Source organism: Paramacrobiotus metropolitanus, unplaced genomic scaffold (assembly GCF_019649055.1).
Source record: "Paramacrobiotus metropolitanus isolate TYO unplaced genomic scaffold, Prichtersi_v1.0 Parri_scaffold0000129, whole genome shotgun sequence".
Classification (NCBI taxonomy): Eukaryota; Metazoa; Tardigrada; class Eutardigrada; order Parachela; family Macrobiotidae; genus Paramacrobiotus; species Paramacrobiotus metropolitanus.
The window spans coordinates 300,762-320,271 of NW_026570349.1; the positions used below are offsets into that span (position 1 = coordinate 300,762).

The following is a 19,510-nucleotide window of genomic DNA, read 5'->3' on the forward strand; positions in this document are numbered from 1 at the left end:
AAAGCCTAAAACTACTTTCAATCCCTCCAAGTTCGTTCAGTCAACCACGCTTTTGATTCAGCGAGTTTGTTGCGTTGTTGAGTATTCATACGGAATACGGATGTTATCGAGACAGTTTTAAAAAATATACTCCTCTCACGCGGAATTTCGAAAATCAGCCTTAACCGTTCTTGTTCCGAATTTCACGACTAATGGTGTATTCTGAAAACTTTGATAGGAGCATATTTTAGAAACCTGCACAAGGGTCTCGATACGGGCCTGGATGCACCTGCTAACTTGTTGTTTTCCATAATTACTGTACTTAGCGTCCGTTTAAACCTCACAATGGAAAAGGCGCCTAGCCATGGCAGCAGCCGCAGTTACTTTATTGGAGACATGGTAATCTCCTGCGACCCGTTGGTGTGGGTATTGGAGAGCAGCGCTTACAAGACGCTCTGTGCTTATTGTTTTCAAGAAAGCCAAGAACTGCGAGCATGTTCGGGATGCCACCTGCATCGCTACTGCAATCCTGTTTGTCAGGTACGGTAATCAGCAAGTACGGTAGAACTCTTGCTTCTGAGTAATCGAGTAACCTGATAACTGAGCACCCGTAATTGGTGGGGCTCACTAAATATTTCTTGTCTCCTACCTAGTTAAAAAGGAAATTTAGAGCTGATTTTATGCAGTACATGCGATTGCCCATAGCGTTTAACTTCGGCAATTTATTAAGAACAGATAACCCGATTAACGGGACTAAAGACTATGTTTTTAATGTGCCATAGGGCTCAATTTGATTGTTACACAGGCTGCGGACTGGAAAGCGGAACATAAGCTGGAATGCGCCATGCTGAAAAAGATCGGCACTGGTACGCGCCCTCGACCAGAGCGCGGTCCACTGGGTGAATCAGCATCGGGCAACTATCCCGTCCCTACGGATATGATCGCCAAGCTGGCCAATAAAATCAAGGTTTGTGCTGTGTAAAGATCCTCTTTGAACGAATCCCTGCTTGTTTGCTTATAGTAATGATGGTTTAGCACTCAAGCTGTTGTTTTCTTCTACTGAACCCTGATGGCAAATTTACTAATTGAAATGTGGTTCAATATATAGCTAGCGTGCTGACAAATTTTGCGAAGAATTCTTACTATCTTTTAATCAGATGGTACGATACAGAAAACGGGAAAGATAATCCATGCTTGGTAGTAGTCACTAGTTGGTATTGTTGGGATCCAGGCTCGTTACAGTGCATGTTTTCTTCAGTTAAATACGATGATGGACATCCCGGGCATGGGTCGGAAATCGACCAAAGATCTTCTGCTCATGCTGCCGGAAAATCCCATGCAAGCGGAAGTCGAATGGAAGCTACAACCAGCGTAAGCTTTTTTCCTCCATGTATAGACCCGACCTTGTTCAGGTCATTCTGCGCTCGTAGGTTATCGGCTATGGAGTCGCGAAATTCCCTGATAGACGAGTTGCCAGCAGCGGAATTTTTGGCGTACTACGGAATGCTCCGCTACAACGTTCTGCCCATTTACGATATGCTCGCCGCACCGATCGGCTTAGCCGTGTATCCGCAGGCACCGCCGCGACGAATGACGCCGGTGTGCTGGGACATTAACGTGGTATTACACTACCGCGGGCGCCGGCTGGTTATACATGCCGTTCAAGACATTCCGCGTTACACAGGGCTTGAAGATGTAGGTACAGTAGGTTGCGTATGTACGTAGCATCCAGCGCATCGTAATGCAAACTGTTTAGGTTTAGCAGGCCCGTTTCACACTCGCACTACGTGTTCGATTAACGTTGCATTTTAACCAACGATTTACAAAAAATTGGCAGTTAACATAGCGGTTTCAGAATACACGCGAAATTTGAATTGACAAGACGTGTGTATATATCAGTATTATTCAGTACAGTAGTTGATTAGTGAAACCGGTCCAAAACCAAAGGGTGTTCGGTTACAATACGCAGATTCCAACGGGCATAAAATGAGTACTAAAACATTTTGTAATTTTGCAGCTACGATACAACGACACCCGGGAACCATTCAGTTTACCACGAGCTGAACGTCGCCTCAGATTTGAGAAGCGTTACGATTATGCGTGTACTTGTCGCCGATGCACGGAAGAATATGTACGGTAGCTACAAGCAGTTTCTTATTTTTGTGATTGATGCAGTGTGCGGCAAAAGTGTCAATGCTGTTTCCGACCACTGCGACAGAAAATACACTTTGATACAAAAGGTTTTCTGAGTGATGCAATTTCGGCTGGTATGGTTGTTTTTAGGATGCGGAGATTAATTCGTTACGTTGTGTAACAGTTGGATGTACGAATCGGATTCCCAGCGACAGCCGTGCAAACACAGCCTGCTCAGAATGCGGTGCTATTAACACTGACCGGCTCATGCAGTTCCGCCGTTTCGTGCTCCAGTACGAGGCCATTGGGCGCTGCCCGAGAAAGCTCCACAAAGACATGCTTATGGCGCTGTGCAAGGAAACGGAAGCTGCCGGCATCCTGCAGCCGGATGCGCATGTCCGTTTTGTCTCCGGCTGGGAATTGCCGGATCAATATTACGATGAGGGCCGCTTTGAAGAGGGCTGGCAGATGGTGCAGGAATTACTTGTCTGTGCACGGTAAGGTTCGGTAGTTTCGAATTTTAGAATTTAGGAAAGTCAACAAAGCAGTGAAATATGCTAATCATCTTCAGGAAAATATATCCAAAGTATGCTGCTTTCCGGGTTCTTCTCCTGATGTCAGCGGGGATGTCGGCCATTACGGCGCTGCATCGGCACGTGCTGAATGGGGCGAACCAGCTGTCGAAACCGGGAAGACAAGAGCTGGAAACATTAGTCGCGCAAGTTTTCGGTCTCGTGATCGAATATTGTGAGGAAAGCCTGGATATTCTGGCGGTGCTGTTTGGGAAGACGTCCAAGGAGTCTCAGACCGGCTATGCTGATTTTACGGAGGTGGTGGCAAAAATGCGTTGCATCGAGCATATTCTTCGCGGCAGCAAGTGACGGCTGATAACGTTTCTTTCTAATAAGTGCAACTTAGCGCTGCTTCTGTTCTTGTTGCGTATTGAGAAATGGTGCTAACGAACTGAGAGTACGTACATTTCTATTGCGTTGTTTTGATTAGCTAGGTAGTCCGCCGGACGACATTGTTCATGTTCTGTGCGTGACCACTCTCAATTAAAAGAATTATTCTCGTGGCGTTCGTGATATGGGTGGAGCGAAGAATATGCCTACCGTTCTACTAACCAAAAATTAACAACACCCGAAAATGTATTAACATACTGTGCGATGGAATTCTTAACAAAAAACGAGCGTTGCTTCCAAATTTTAAGAAAATGTACCTAGCAAAATATTGTTTCCTGTGTAAAGTGATGATTTAGACTAAGCACGGTCTTAAAAAGTTTGCGTGATGTACACAAACCACTGCGCACGAGCTTGAAAACTTTCACCGGTCATGGCCCCCTTGGACACAGCCGGATGGTGATGTCCTGCGCTTCCCGGCAGTAATTCGGTATAAACAGGGGCGCGTTGGCCGATGTGGTTTTCACTTTTCATTTAATGCCTCTCCGCGTCCGTCAGTTTCCCAATTTTTCTAAAACACTCGCTTTTCAAGCGCTAGAGCGACGATGCTCCGGCCAGTGCCAGAGCCATAACGCAAAACGCGGGGCATTTCGGGTGAAAAGTACAGATCCGCGTAGCGCGTCGCATTCCGAGCGACGCCCGTGCTCTTCAGCCCTGTGACGAATGCGGTGCGCTGCATGCAGATCAGTTTATAGAGTTCCGTTGTTTCGTGGCTCAACTGGAAACCATCACACGCATTTCCCAGAAGAATTCCAAACGGCTATGGCTATCAACCTGTGCAAAGAAATGGACTCTGCCGGTATCCTGCATTCGGATTCCGGATGCACATATCCGTTTCGTCTGTAGCTGGGAACTGCCGCGAAAATCTGTCTGATGAGGCCGCTTCAAAGAAGGCTGGAAGATGATCCAGGAAATTATTATTCCTGTGCGGTAGGTTGATGTGATTAAGCTTTCTAGAATTTTCTACAGTCGTAACTTACTGACCGCATGTTGCGCGTTGCAAATTTAATAGTTTTTTTCCCTATATAGATCTTGGCCATAGGATGCCATCCGAAGAGGCCAGCCCACTTCGAAGATGCTTTTAAATTTATACGTACGTCCGTGCTCGCAAATAGTACGTACAGTTTTATGGAGATGTTTTACCAATGATAACCGAACTAATTTTATTACAGTACGTACTCTATTAAAGTTATTAACGTTTGAAGCCTTTCTAGCATCGGTGTACGCTGTGCGGCCTCTCATTTCCAGATTTTACGCGCCAGCTGGTGACCGTATGACGCAATCGGCTGTAGAGAACTGGCTACCGACGACAAACTGCACGCTACCAGAAGATTGTGTGCGAAAGTTTCAGTACGTGTGGGATGTACCGATGATTGACAGGGATGTATCAGAACTGATGTTATCAACGGTTGGCAATGAGCGCACAAGAGCCGTTTTGTTGGCTGCATTTAGCAGAGATTCCGGGGCTTGGCTGAATGCGTTACCGGCGCCTTGTCTTGGAACGTTTTTACGAGACGAAGAAGTCAGAGTTGGAGTGGCATTACGTTTTGGATTGCCTGTACGTAGTGACAGCTCATAACTGCGTGGCATGCGGCAAATTAGTGGAAACGAATGGCCATCACGGGCTTTCCTACAATAAATCAACGAAAGGGCGATGGGCCAGACATAGAGAAATGAACAGTATTGCCAAAAACTGTTGCGAGAGCGCAGGATACCCTTGTCAACTGGAACCGACGGGCCTATCACAAAGTCCGGCGATTCGACCTGACGGCATGACGCTTATTCCAGTCCGTCAGGGAAAGCCTGTTGTATGGGATGTCACAACTTGGTGTACAGTAGCCGATTCCCATGTCCACGGAAGTTCGAAAAAGGCAGGAAGTGTGGCTCACCTGGCAGAAAATGAAAAGCGACGGAAATACTCTCCACTGGAAAGTTGACACCTGTTCTATCCCTTACTCCTTAGTTGTTGCAACGTTTGGTGTTTTCGGCCCAGCTTTAAGTGAATTTGTACATTTTATGGGCCGTAAAACTCGTGAATTAACTGGAGAAGCGCGTTCTACTTCTTTTATGAAGCAACGTTTTAGTTTGGCTGTCATTAAGGGAAATGCTGCTGCTGTGTTAAGGGATTTGGCCCGGTACATGTTGCGCGCGAAAACGGATTTCACGCCTCTGTATATAAATCATTTGGCTACAGAATGTCAAAAAGCAACCCAAAAAAGTGTTTGAAAGTGCGCGAAAGCGAATATTCCCGTCAAAGTACACGCTTTTAGTGCTATGTACCGGGCCAAATTCCTTAAGTACGTTGCCTTTTAACCCACGGGCGGATAGAGATTTGGCTGTTTTTTTAATGTTTAAATTTTAACTGTAAAGTATTGTGCCCGCGCTTGCACTTTCTGTTGTTAGCTGAAGAAATGGCTGTTAACGTTTTCACTACATACCGCAGTACAAATACAGTACATGCATTCTACTCGTATTTCGATAAGTACTTACAAAGTGCACTTCTGCAGTAAGTACGAGTCCAATGCACTTGCAAAAGTTTGCGGATATATCCGGTTGCGCAACTGATTGACAGAGCAGAGAGAGAGGGAGTAGAGCAGAGAAACACTGAAACAGAGCACGCTTTCGCGATTGCTGATCAGATCGGTAGTGACAGCGATAAAGCAGGGACGGCGTTTTATACGCGGCGATCACTCTTGCTGTCTTGCACGCACAGAGTCGCCACAGACAGACGTTTGTCTGGAGAGAGGTCAACGGTACGGAGCAAATCAGTTTCGATATCCATAGTCTAGAAAGTAGAAATCCGTTGCATTTGGCTTTCGTTGCGCTGCATTTTTCATACTGTAATTTTAACAGAATATCGCTGTTCGTTGTGCAGTATTAAGCAAATAAAATCCGTGAATTTAAGATGGAGATGAAGGTGGCTAAACTGCCCATGGGCAGGCGTTCTTTTACGGCTGGAGATGTTGTGATGTGCTGTGAGCCCGTGGTGTGGGTACTGGAGAGTGGCGCCTACAAAACACGCTGTGCTTATTGTCTGCGGCAAAGCCAGAACCTGGTCACCTGTGCCAGATGCAACCTGCATCGCTACTGCAGCGTCGCTTGTCAGGTAAGGACTCCTTCTGTCTCGGCCACCGACCGCGTTGACAAGATTCGGCGTGCGAATTTACCACAACGGTCAGAGCTGAGAGTTCATCATACAGCTGACAGCAATATGATTATAGTCATCAAATTAGAGATGGCAACGGCCGGCTAAACGGCTGACCTTTCGGCTGACGGCCGGCTGAAATCCTTAGCCGGCTAACTTAACGCGGCTGGAAGTCCCAGCCGGCTATGGCGGCTGACCAATTTTTCCAGCCGGGCTTAGCCGGCTATCGCCGGCTAAGCCGTTTAAGCCATTATCAAAATTATTAATAATTTCTGAAAATAAAAACTGCTGCTTGTTATGCCGTACTACGTAACTGCAGTCTACGGCGACGAGTATGGGATAAGCAATAACGAGTATTGGATAAGACCAGCTTTTTAACTGGAATTCCTGTATCGGGGGCGGGTGCGGAAGAAACTGCCGTGGCATCGATCGTAGAACCCGGAGTCGCTGGTGGTTGGATATCGTCTTCTGTGTCGGCAGTACGATAGTTATACCGTGTAGCGTCTTCCGCGGCATCTTCTGCAATTTCTTGCATCAACGGGGGCCTCCAAAAGGCATACTAATAACTGTTTTGCACTGATCAAGAAAATTAAAACTGCGTGACAAAACAGCTCATATTGCGTTCAATGCATTTGCTTTCACGCAAACCGTACAGCGACAGCCGCAGACTCACAGTAGCAATCTCAGTATTAGCATTCTGCATTTGTGATTCGGGAATTCCTGCCCAAGCAGCATGCAGTGCAACTGCAGAATTTACGCAGACTTGAATCGTGCGTCGATGCGGCGAATGCGCCGTGCGTTTTTTCGAATGCGCCAGTCGCACGACAATGCAGCCGCGCAAGCCGCTTAGCCGAAGCGGCCGCCGGCTAAGCCTCAGCCGGCTGGAATCCTTAGCCGGCGTAGACAGCCGGCCTGTCGTCGGCTACGGCTCCCAAAAATGCTCAGCCGGCTGGCTAATAGCCGGCTAAGCCGCGGCTTAGCCGGCTTTCAGCCAGCCGCTGCCATCTCTACATCAAATTACCGATTGGGATTGTTTGTATAGACTGCTGACTTGGAGCTGGAGCATAACCTGGAATGCACACTACTGCAGCAGGCGACTGGTATGGAAACTGCGCCAACACCACCGGACAGCAGCGCGGAGTACAGTTTCGACGTGCCTCAAGAGCTCATCGCCAAGTTGGCCAACAAAATCAAGGTAAATGTGGCATTTTTCGGTTTGGTACACCACCCCAATAGAAGTGTTGCCACAGAGCTCGTGACGTCACGAACCGAAAAAAAAGCCGAACCGTGGCAAAACCGACAGCGAATTTACCCGAAGCGCCAACAGAAATAATCAACTGCAGCCAATATAGGCATTTTCAACCGGAAATGCGCGGCAGTATGGGTAACTAGGAAATTTGTTTGTAGCTATAACTTTGGTGCCGCAGAAATCTGTATTTCTACGTTCCCCTTTTGCAAATTATCCCTGTATGCTAATTATTTTGACACAATCTGCTTATCAAAACTTTATTTGGTTGGTGAGCAATGGAGGTGCGAACATGGACCCAATAGCGCTGCAGCTTACGGGGAAATCGCTTCCGCTCCACCAGCTCTTGTCACGTGATCAAAAGTCACCTGTGGCAACACTTCTATAACGCCCCTGGGTTCCAGTGGTGTGATTTTCTGGCTAACGTGATAGTTGAGATCTAAACGGAAGTGATGAAGTGGTTGCGGGGCATCGGTACAATGGCTGCTCAATGTAATTTGCATCTGCTGTGGTCCTTAGTTAAACCAGATGGTGGATGTTCCGGGAATGGGTCAGAAGTCTGTCAAAGATCTGCTGTCCATTCTGCCAACCAATCCCGATCAAGCGGAAATCGAACGCAGTCTGCTGCCAAAGTAGGTGCTTTTTTCCCACATGTATCAGCCATATCTTGCCCGGTTCTGAACGGATCATGCTGTTTACAGAATATCCGCTGGAGAGTCCAAGCATTCCATGTTAATCGATCTACCTGCAGCCGATGTGTTGACCTATTTTGGAATCCTGCGCTACAACGTTCTGTCTTTGTTCGATGGGCTGTTTAGCCCCAACCCACGGATCGGCTTGGCGCTGTATCCACATGGACCGCACTCGATGACGCCGGTGTGCTGGGACATCAATGTGGTGGTGAACTACCAAGCCCGACGTACCGTCATGCATGCCGTGGAAGACATTCCGCAGTATACCGGACCGTCAGATGTGAGTCCTTAAAGCGTTCTTTGGTTTTAAGAAATTCTCTGGGTTCCTTTAAGCTTCAGAACGTCCATAACTTTGCACGCTGCAACAATCTATAAGCTGAAAACAAATCGCAGTTTAGCTAATTGTAAGGTGTGCAGGGATAGGCCCTGGTATGGTTAATCATGGTATTATTTTAACAATGTAAAACAAAATTTTAACAATGTAACAAAGTATAATGTGATAATTAATAACAATAAGAAATTAATATCAATTTACTTTTTTTAAAAATTTAATTTGAATTATTATTATTATTTATTTATTTATAACAATTTAATAATTAATTTATGTTAATATCTGTACTTGCCAATAAGTAGCCATTTTCTAGGTACCAGTGATGACTCATCACTATAATGGGCTTATACTATGGTTCATCTTGCAGCTACGACACACTACCATCCTGAAAGTATTCTGCCTGACACGAGCGGAGCGTCGTGCTGCATTCGAGCATCACCATGGCTATCCGTGTACTTGTCGACGATGCACGCCGGAATATGTACGTACAAGCCGGTTGATTGATTTCTTGCGTAAATGCCCGTGTTGCTGGCCCGCTCTACTTAAGAAAGTAGCCAGTACACTACAATTATTTAGCGCAATGAGTAAATTTTATAAAGCGCGTGGCGTGGCGGGCCGCGGTATGCGTAACCCATGAATCTGTACTTCTCGCTGTACTTTTGCGCATGAAAATACTAAATCCTCGCGCTTGTACGCTCTTGGTCACTTGACCTTAATTCTCTGCTTTTTGCCGTAATTTGCGTTATGGATATGCGTCATATGCCCACAGGATGCCGAAATTAATCCGTTACGCTGCGTAATGAAGGGCTGCTCGAACCGAATTCCCAGCGACAGCCGTGCACAACAGGCTTGCTCGGATTGCGGTGCCATCAACAGTGACCGGTTGCAGAAGTTTCGTGAGTTTTCCGAGCAGCATGAGAAGATCCGGACGAGCTACCCGGAGAAGCGCCGCGCGGCCATGGTCTTGCAGCTCTGCCGAGAAATAGACGCCGCGGGCATTCTGCAGCCGGATGCGCATTTCCGCTACGTGTGCGGCTGGGAATTACCGCAGAAATACTTCGACGAAAATCGCTATGAAGAAGGCTGGAAGATGATCGCGGAAATGATTGTTTGCGTGCGGTAAGTTTTCCCGTCTTAAGATGGCATATGACGAGTGATCGTAGACACAGATAATCAAAAGTGACGGTTGCAGGAAGATTTACCCAAAGTATGCGGTGTTCCGTGCGCGTGAACTGAATTTAGCGGGATGGTCGGCCATTGATGCGCTGGAAAAGCGAATGCAGAATATTGGGCCGGTTCCGATGTCTCGATCGGCCATCCTTGAAGTGTGTGAGCTGGTGAAGAATTATTGTGGAGAAGCGAAGGATATTTTAGCGAAGCTGTTTGGCACGCAGTGCTACGGCGCCCAGAAATTCCTAGCCACTTGTGGGCATGTATATATGAAAGCGTTCCGCATTCAGCAGGCTCTGTACAGCCGTAAATAATGTTCTTGATGTTGTCCAGTGTGTTTCTTGTTACATTTCTCCTGGCGGTCTTTTTAGCATCATTATTGTTTTTGTACAGGCCGGTAATTGATTTGAGAACCGAGGAATCGTTCCCGAGTACGTTATTGAATTCCGTGCTACGAGATTGCTTAATGTTTTGCCAGAGCGGGCTTCATTTCTGCCCACCTGGCTTGTTTTCGCTGTTGTGCTTTACTGTTTCTGAGGACCTCCGTCCCCGCTTTTTGTGTATTTCTGACCGGATCATGTGGCACAGTTGCACTGGCTGCAGAGTCCGCTTGTTTCGGTTGATTGGCTTCGACCTTTTGGGTGTGGCGGCAACATCGACAATTATAAATTGCTGTTTCCGGGTTGTTCAATCCAGGATGTTGTGTAATTTCTCTACTTTGTGTTGACCACCGTACATGGGGACTTATCTGCCATGTACTGTGGATATTATTTTGCTAGATCTGGAAAATATTTTTTCTTCATCGTTTCAAATATTTTTACGAAGATTGCCGTAAACTACGAATTGTTGATTTAGACTATGTAACATTTAAATCAATAGATGCAGCGTGGACGAGCTTGTGCCACGCTGCCAAGTGCCAACCCATGGTGGCCGACATGGTACACCAGCGTAGCCTCGGCGAACTCCCGTTGGCTACAGTTCCTTACCACTAAGCCTTTCGGGCACCAGTCATTTCTTGCAGTTGCAGATAGCGGATAGCGTATTGTAATTTTGGAAGTAGTACTAGATTTTGTGGTTAAACTACTATACACTTTCTCACTTATATCCCAAGTTAACGTGATTTTCCGTTTGATGATAAAATTACCTTGAGCGTCTTCTTTCCCGCAATGGAGATTCAAAAACCTGTGCCAAGCGCTGGCAGGCGAAGCTTTGCACCTGGCGACCTGATTGTAGCTTGTGATCCCTTGGTGTGGGCCCTGGAGCGGAGCGCCTATAAAACGCGCTGTGCGTTTTGTTTGGAGGAGAGCTCGGAACTGCGAGCTTGTTCCGGATGTCAACTGCACCGCTACTGTAATTCCACCTGCCAGGTACGCTGAGTTGCTGACTTGTTTGAACAACGCTAATACCATGCAACTGTGGCGCAAGAGAGGACGAACTCGTTATATTGTACAAGTACTAGGTAGTAGGTACAGTGTGTCTTCACTGTTCCATGTGCAATTTTAATCCACCACGGATTTGTTTCGCCCGTGAGATGGGGTGTTTCGTCGACAGTGTGCTTACACTCAGGGAGGGAGAGGTTTAGCGAGAACGCTCTCAGGTTTGCAGTACTCGTAATAATTGTGTGGTGGTTGGTGTGTAGGCCGCTGACTGGAAAGTGGAGCATAAACTGGAATGCGCCATGCTGAAGAAAATTAGCAGCCAATCGCACAAGGAGCTGACGGGGATCTTGGCGCTTCTTCCTGAGGCAGGATCGTGTCTCTTTCCCATAATCATGGATATGATCGCCAAGTTGGTTAATAAAATTAAGGTACGATGAAATTCGATAAGATCCTTGTTTCAAAACTTTTCCATCGATCTGTGCATTTACGTTACCCAGCGTAAGACGTAAGAGTTTGACATTGATAAATCACTCAATAAAACTATTCATTAAACCGTTGGACCTTCTGCAATTGTGGTCGGTTTACCGTTTGCATGTTGTCGATATGCCGTTGTTTTTCACAGTTAAACACGACGACGGACGTTCCGGGACTGGGCCCGAAATCAGCCAGCGATCTTTTGCTCCTGCTGCCGGCAAATCCCGCGCACGCGGCAGCCGAACGGATAATGTTACCAACGTAGGTTATGCTTGCAGCATGCTTCGGAATTTCAGAAATTTTTTGCAGATCTGCATGGTCTACAAACAAGCGCATTTTTGTTCGTAGAATGTCCTTTAGTGGGGCCGAAAATGCCACGGTACTCGACCTGCCGGTAATGGACTTTCTGAAGTACTTCGGAATCCTCCACTACAACTTTATGCCGATATGTGATGTGCTGGATGACAGTGCCTGCATCGGATTGGCGGTGTATCCGCAGGCATCGCGGCGCCAGATGACGCCGGTGTGCTTGGACATCAATGTGGCGCTGAACTGCCGCGGACGACAGCTGGTTGTACATGCTGTGGAAAGCATTCAGGAATATACCGGACTGCATGATGTAAGCTGGGTAAATTTCTACGTTGTATTACTTATTTGCTGGCGCCGCGACAAGGCTCGCAAGCCTGACGGAGATAATGAGATTTAGAAACGCATATTACGCGGCAGTAATAAATGAGTCAATGTGTGAGGCGAAATTGTTACAAACTGTCTCTTCCAGCTGCGATACACCGCCGTCCAGGAACCGTTCAACCTAACCAGAACGGAGCGTCGCGCTGATTTTCAGAAGTATCATGGTTATCCGTGTACATGCCGCAAATGCACGGAGGAATATGTAAGTGCTGTACAACTTGCCGACGTTTGTTGATGTCTCCGTCTCGCCTGCGTTAATGCAGTTGGGCTACTGCAGTTGCAATAATAATAATGATAACAAGTTGCGATATATAACTGTTGTCTTATTTTAATTTATCCTGTCGTAGGATGCTGACATTAATCCACTGAAATGTGTGACGATGGGTTGCACGAACCGCATTCCCAGCGACAGTCGGGCACGTGCTGCGTGTTCGGAATGCGGCGCCCTCAACGGTGACCGGTTGGCGCAATTTCGGCGCTTCATGCAGCAGCTGGACACAATTATCCGCCACCCACGGGAGCATAACCAGGCCAGGATCACGGAACTGTGCGAGAAAATGGAGGCTGCCGGTATCCTGCAATCGGGTGCGCATATCCGTTACGTGTATGGATGGAAATTATGGGAGAAATACTTGGAGGAAGGGCGATGTGAAGAGGGCTGTCGGCTGATGGATGAGCTGGTTGAGTGTATGCGGTAAGGCCTGTGAATAATATTAACGAGCGTTATGTATGTAACTACAGATACAGTAACCGAGCTTCTTTAAATGGACATACTTATCTTACCAGACGTTGTTCCACAGTCCACACGTAAAAAGCTTTTCAAAATTAATTTAGCGATATTTAATATTTATAAAAATTTGTATACGAGAATAAATTTCGTGTCTCTGATAGAATCCGTATTGTAACAGTGTCCGGAGTTCAAAAAACAGCGAAGTACACAATTCTAGAACCAAACAATATGTTACGGGTAGATCAACATTACAATATGTGGTTATTGAACATTACATCTTTATGATATTAAATACACGCACGTGCTTGTTTTCAGAAACGTTTATCCGCAGTACGAAGTCATTCGCGCTATTCTCCTGATAACTGCAGGAACGGCGGCCGTTTCCGCTCTGGATAAACGAGTGCTGAAAGGGATGCAACCGCTTTCGGAACCGGCGAAAAGCAAACTTGAAGCGTTAGCGGCATACATGGGCGGTCGGATTCTTGGTTATTGTAAGGAAGCCTATGACATCTTGCTTGTGCTGTTTGGTAAGCAGTCGAAGGAGGTTCGGACCAGCATTACTGTACTGAAGGGAGTGTCTGCGCAGTTATACCGTATTGAACAGGCTTTTCACGGCCGCAAGTAACCAGAGGATTGCTGCTTTATTTTGCGAAGATTTAAGCCGACATTGCTAATGTTTTGAACAGTATTCAATTGATTGCGTTGTTTAATTATTCTCTACGGAAGAAAACTCTGCCATTTTATAGATTTTTTTCCCGCTTTGTTTTGTATCTGGTAGATACAGTGGCTCCGCTCTCAGGCCTCCCCTTGCTGGACACCGCACATTTTACAGTACGTAGATTTTTACGTAGAACATCAAGCATATCGAAATGGCGCTTTTATAAGCAAGAATCGTTAGAAAAACGAATACATCTACTGACCATGCGAAAGTGCGAATGCTTGCTTCAGTTGCTTGAGCAGTCTGCAAACCGCAAAATTGGAACACAGCTGCCTCCCGAGCGGTGCAGCCACGGTAAACATAATGGCGTGCACTGGGTGCACATACACGCTCGTAGCCGTTGACAGCACTGCCTTTCAGTACTTAGGGATCGTCTCATATCTATAGCGTATCGCGCTACGATACAGTACCGTAGCTAGTTTCGTTATGGTACAGAAATGGGACAGTCTTTGGTGCGCGTCAGCAAGGTACAGTACAGGCTACGCGCATCGAAACTGTGCTCGCTATCGGTTTCCTGTATCGAATCTGTAGCTTTGTTGCCGTATCGCTGTACTTGCGTCTCATCGCTTCGATCGCATCTTGCCGCGCATAACGTTTTCTGTACAAGAACCTATCAGTCCGTACGTTCTCGCTTTTTAACGTCGAAGTTCGGGCAAAATCTTTCAAAGTTATTATTATATTTTTTGGTTGAAAGTGGCCTGATTTAGGTATCACTTGAAGTATAAATTTGCAAAGATAAGACACTTGTTGGAGAATTATTTACACGTCTGAAGTTTAAGTTTTGCGTTTTGCGATCGATTTTGAAGGCGGGTGGTTTTGCCTTGTGATTTGAGACTTGAGGTAATTAAAGTGTATTAAAGTGATTGCCGCTCTTGCTGTCATTTTTACGTCCAGCATCCCTTCAATATTTCCTGTAACTGTCGAATATCGATAATTATTAATAGCGACAAATCTGCATCCACTGAGAGTTCACACTGAGACCGTACCGACGATCCATGTGCTAGCATAAGAATGCAGGCAGCTATTTTGCACTCTATTGCATAAGGTTTTTTCGTAGTACTCCGTTCAAAATAAGACCGTAATTTTTCCACAATTACACGAAACACATCCGGATTAATGTGGTACGTCTCCAAAAACAATCGCCCAGGATAACGGTTGTAGAGATTCTGTGCAGCAGAACGAATTTCTCGCCGATTAACGTTTTCGTTATCCCCGCGAGACAAGTCCCTTCGCACTCAAGTGTTTTAACTTTTAAGCCCCCAAATAAGTTCTGAATCACACTACAAACGGACATGCATACAGCGCCCACAGTGTTCGTAGTGCTTTCGGCTTCGTCATCCGAAGAAATGGAATCGTACTCCATTTTGAAAAATTTTCCATAAACACGAAAGAAAATGAAATCTCATTCCAGTGATTACACGAAAAAGTTATAAAATTTTTATAACAGAGATACCAGGGAAAGCCACCTCTGGAGGTGGCTTCGCGTACCGTATCGTTTTTCTTTGTTTTCGACGGTTTGAAAAAAAGGCGCTCACCATTTCCGCTTGATATGAGACGCAGGGTTAGTACAGGTTACGAGATACGTTGCGCGAAGCATCGTATCTACCCGTTGCGAATACGGGACGCTCTGGGATACGCTGCGTACCTGTCCGAATCTTTTCATGGGAAACCAGATGCGCGAATCGAAAACCGGCATACCGTATCCCGTATCTGCTGTTTTGGGACGGTGGGGTACTGTACGGAAGCTAGTTTCGCTATAGATATGAGACGATCCCTTACTGTATCAAAATTCAAATCGCACAGCGGCACAGGTTCATTAATTATTTCGGGAGTCGGGACTAGTTTGATGGCACCATTGACACGTCACACATGTTACGATTTTGCCGTTCCCTACTCCCGTATTTCGGTAAATAATTTGTTCCGCATTATCGTTAATCGGTCCTCATCTGGCGGGCTTCTTCCCGTATCAATGGAGAACCAGAAGGGCTTTGTCATTGGGCCACGTTCTTTCGCGACTGGTGACACCGTACTGTACTGTGATCCCTTAGTGTGGGTACTGGAGAGTAATGCCTACCCAGTACGCTGCGCCTATTGTTTCCAGGAGGGCCAGGAACTGCGCACCTGCTCGGGATGCAAACTGCATCGATACTGCAGCGTGGCGTGCCAGGTACAACTAGGAAGGTAACCGAATGTTATGTTCCATGTTGATCAGAGGTCGCGTTCGCGTTGCGCCTGCCAGAACGAATTTACTGTCGTATTAATAACAAGAACTGTTTCTACGGTATGCTTCAGTCTGCTGACTGGAAGGTGGAGCACAAACTGGAATGCGCCCTGCTCAAGACGACCGGGACGGGCATCATGATGAACACGGATCGCGAGACATCGGGGACCAGTACACACTACAGTCTGGTGGTCCCACGAGATCTCGTCGCCAAGCTGGACAACAAAATCAAGGTAATTACCCGCACAGTCCATGATCTTGTCCAGCTGACAATTTGGACACGATGCCAGTCTGTTTGCTCCGTTGCCCCTTGAATGCCACTATCACTGTGACTCGTCAGATCACACCAGCATCTAAAGAGAAGGAGCAAGATGTACTTGCGCTGGAGACCCCCGAGGGCGGCTGCCCGGAGGACATCCTGATTGCTAGATCAGCCTAATAACATTCAGATTACGTGTATTTCTAGCTGTAAGATTAATTTGTTGCTGCTTTGTTTTTATTCCAGTTGGGCACAATGATTGATGTACCGGGTTAGGCGCGAAATCAGCCCGGGAGCTTTGGCACATGCTTCCGCCTGATCCCATGTTAGCGGAAAAAAAACAGACGAATTGTAAGCTGGAATCTTATTTATTTTGTTAAATTTATAGTCAATTTTATTTCTTTATGACAAACAAACAAATTTATTTAGCTGTACTTCAAAAGTACTTATGATCATTTACTGCAAGTTTTGACAACCTCGGCGATGCCGTCGATGATCAATGTGGTTCTTCCAGATCAGGCCTTGGAGACGTGCAGCTGTGCATTTCTTATCCAAACATGCGGGCTTATTATCTAACACTGGCGTACCATGCTGTGCCCATGTACGATATGTTGAACGGGATGGCACCCATTGGGGTGGCGGTGTATCCACTGGTGTCCCCTTGCCTCATGACGCCGGTGTGCTGGGATGTGAATGTGGTAATGAGCTTCCGCGGGCGCCGCTTGTTCATCCACGCTGTGGAGGAAATCCCCAACTATACCGGACTGAAAGATGTGAGTACTGGGTACAGCGAGGTTTGAGCACGCTTAAATTGTGCTGTTATTAGCTGGTGCTACATAGGGTGATATGAATATCTTGCAGCTGCAGTACAACGACATACAGGATCCCTTCTGCTCGACCCGAACCGAACGTCGCGGTTCATTCGAGACACTGCACGGATATCCGTGTACATGCCGGAAATGCACTCCAAAATATGTAACTGTCCTGACGATGAAATAATGTGAAATGTACTTGTGCTTTACACAGCGGCATCTTTGGTTAGTTCGTATCTGTCTGGTTTAGGAGGCTGATATAAATCCGCTGCAATGTGCGACCGTTGGCTGTACAAATCGCATCCCGAGTGATGACCGCGCGCTGCAGCCTTGCGTCGAATGCGGGGCTTCGAACAAGGAGAAGTTGACGGAGTTCCGTTGTTTCCTGGCGCAGTACGAAGACATTAGGATGCGCGGTCCGAAAGATTCCCAGCTGGCCATGATGACCGATCTGTGCACCGAGATGGAGGCGGCCGACATCTTGCAGCCGGACGCGCATCTCCGGTACTTGTGTGGCTTGGCACTGCCACGCAAGCTTTACTGGGAGAATCGCTTCGAGGAGGGCTGGAAGATGATGCAGGAGATGACTGACTGCGCTCGGTGAGAAGTCGCTTATATTTTACGCATTATCGTCGCACTTTAAGAACTGGCGCATGCGAAGCTTTGTATCTGTACTTCGACGCTTTTTGCATTCCGTACGCACTTTCTGAACATGGATTTGATCATTCGCGTAACGGACATCAGCGATTCGTGCTTTGTGTGGTGTCCCAACATCAGTAAACTTGATAAATTATTAGTTTACTACTGGTCTCGTGCACAGGCTTGGTATCAAACGGGCTTGTACCCGTTTCAGAAGACATTAAATTACCGTAATATATTTATTAAGCTTGAGTGTAGCGGACAGCGTCACGAAAACAATATCAACAAATTCAAATAAAAATTAAATTCGTTATTATTAATTATTAAGTAATAAAGTTTGAGAAGTTTTTGTGATGTGGAAAAACGCGGAAGTTCACATGTTTTTAGTGTCCGGCACGCGAGTCCGTATTGTGAAAGTGTCCGGAATACGGAAATCGTCGAAATACGGAAATAGTTCCGGGCAGATCCCATCTTAGCAAATATCGGCCTTCAGTATGCATATATCGGTCTTCTTTTCAGGAATATTTATCCAAAATACGAAGTGTATCGCGCTATCGTGCTGTCGCGGGCCGGATATAATTCTGCGACAGCTTTAAAGAAACGGGTGGTGGAGCAGATTGGTCAGCTGTCAGCAGCGGAGAAAAAACAACTGAAAACGATATCGGATCAAGCGTTTTGTGTTATTTTCGAGTATTGCCGGGAAATGGTGGACATTTTTACGCTGCTGTATGGTGAGCGTTCCAAAGAGGCCGTCTTGGGTGACAATATGATCACACGCATGAACGATTTTGTGCGCGATATCGAGAAAGCTTTCCGTGACAATGAATAGCTTGCGCTCTATTCGCTACCGAATGGCTTCTGTTTTTTTGGGGGTTGAATTTTGTTGGTCGTTTGTTGGTGCGCGGTAGTACTTATGCCGGCTACTGAGTACTTAGGGTTTGCTGATCGATTGACCCTAAAATATTGTGGATTTTCTCGATAAATTTTGCACAGTTGGAAGAACGATAACATCGCATCAGTGTGTGCCTGTGTGGTGTGGTCAGTGTTCTGTACTGGGTTGACTTTCTATTAGCGAAAAAACGCTTCAGATCTTCTTCATCTTTTGAAGCATTTCCGAGGAGATTTCGTAGAGGCTCCAACGAGAAACTGTTGATTTAGATTAACGCTGAAGTCAGTGGTGGTGGTTACTGAATGACATAAAATTTTATAAAGCAGTGTTACTGGCTGCTCTACATTGTGACTCCGCTACCCGGGTAAATGCACTTCCAGCAGCCTCCGTATGTTTTTGCGAGATGAAGAGGGTAGAGTTGGCGTCGCGTTGCCATTCGGGCTTCCCGTAGTAGAATAACATAGGTAATTGTGTGAATGTGATCCTGCATCCGGATGTGGATGTCCGTTTCGTCTGTGGTTGGGATTGTCACGAAAACTGTATGATGAGAACCACTACGAAAAAGAGCTGGAAAATGACCCAGGAAGTTATTTTTCGTGCACGTTGAATTGATTTGTTTTAGCCAGTACAGTCACAAGTCCTACGCCGCATTTCGCGCGCGCAAACGGCTTGCGCGCCTATGTATAAAGATCACTTGCCACTTGGCCATAGGAAGCCATCTGAAGACGACATTCCACATCGAAGCGGCTATTAAATTTTTCCGTACAAATAATACGTGGTAAGAGGAGAAGCCTCTGTACATACAGCAGCCGCCCTTCCGCCGCCTACCTGGTGTTCTGTGATTTTTATATCATAAAATACGATACACTGAACACAGAACAAAACATGTAAAATCACAGACATTCACAGTAACAAAATCTCGTTTAACGCTGTCGGTCCCTCCATTGTACCGAGTACGGAAACGGCGTTACCCCGCTGAATCTCCAGCGACAGCCGTTGACGAAGATGAGAGCGAGGTTCTCCCGTATGAAGTTGCAGTCGCTT

The 19,510-nt window shown here is 46.5% G+C and overlaps 4 protein-coding genes across 4 annotated transcripts; all 4 read left to right on the forward strand.

Moving 5' to 3' along the window:
* The first annotated feature begins 324 nt into the window (after nucleotides 1–324).
* Nucleotides 325–1,678, forward strand: LOC129598804 (N-lysine methyltransferase SMYD2-B-like). The gene is made up of 5 exons (XM_055496859.1): nucleotides 325–519; nucleotides 785–946; nucleotides 1,238–1,350; nucleotides 1,410–1,599; nucleotides 1,664–1,678. Exons 1-5 carry the CDS (start codon nucleotides 325–327, stop codon nucleotides 1,676–1,678), a joined length of 675 nt encoding a protein of 224 aa, XP_055352834.1.
* Nucleotides 1,679–5,976: 4,298 nt separating this feature from the next.
* Nucleotides 5,977–9,987, forward strand: LOC129598805 (uncharacterized). The gene is made up of 7 exons (XM_055496860.1): nucleotides 5,977–6,177; nucleotides 7,259–7,411; nucleotides 7,982–8,094; nucleotides 8,164–8,434; nucleotides 8,853–8,966; nucleotides 9,255–9,604; nucleotides 9,678–9,987. Exons 1-7 carry the CDS (start codon nucleotides 5,977–5,979, stop codon nucleotides 9,967–9,969), a joined length of 1,494 nt encoding a protein of 497 aa, XP_055352835.1. The 3' UTR covers nucleotides 9,970–9,987.
* Nucleotides 9,988–10,754: 767 nt separating this feature from the next.
* LOC129598806 (uncharacterized) lies at nucleotides 10,755–13,553 on the forward strand. Its single transcript, XM_055496861.1, has 7 exons — nucleotides 10,755–11,022; nucleotides 11,295–11,462; nucleotides 11,657–11,769; nucleotides 11,857–12,127; nucleotides 12,287–12,400; nucleotides 12,546–12,892; nucleotides 13,244–13,553. The coding sequence occupies exons 1-7, from the start codon at nucleotides 10,822–10,824 to the stop codon at nucleotides 13,551–13,553; spliced, it is 1,524 nt and encodes a 507-aa protein (XP_055352836.1). The 5' UTR covers nucleotides 10,755–10,821.
* A 1,907-nt stretch (nucleotides 13,554–15,460) lies between these two features.
* Nucleotides 15,461–18,488, forward strand: LOC129598808 (uncharacterized). Its single transcript, XM_055496864.1, has 7 exons — nucleotides 15,461–15,813; nucleotides 15,939–16,100; nucleotides 16,373–16,477; nucleotides 16,641–16,899; nucleotides 16,988–17,101; nucleotides 17,189–17,538; nucleotides 18,097–18,488. The coding sequence occupies exons 4-7, from the start codon at nucleotides 16,684–16,686 to the stop codon at nucleotides 18,404–18,406; spliced, it is 990 nt and encodes a 329-aa protein (XP_055352839.1). The 5' UTR covers nucleotides 15,461–15,813; nucleotides 15,939–16,100; nucleotides 16,373–16,477; nucleotides 16,641–16,683; the 3' UTR covers nucleotides 18,407–18,488.
* Nucleotides 18,489–19,510: the final 1,022 nt, after the last annotated feature.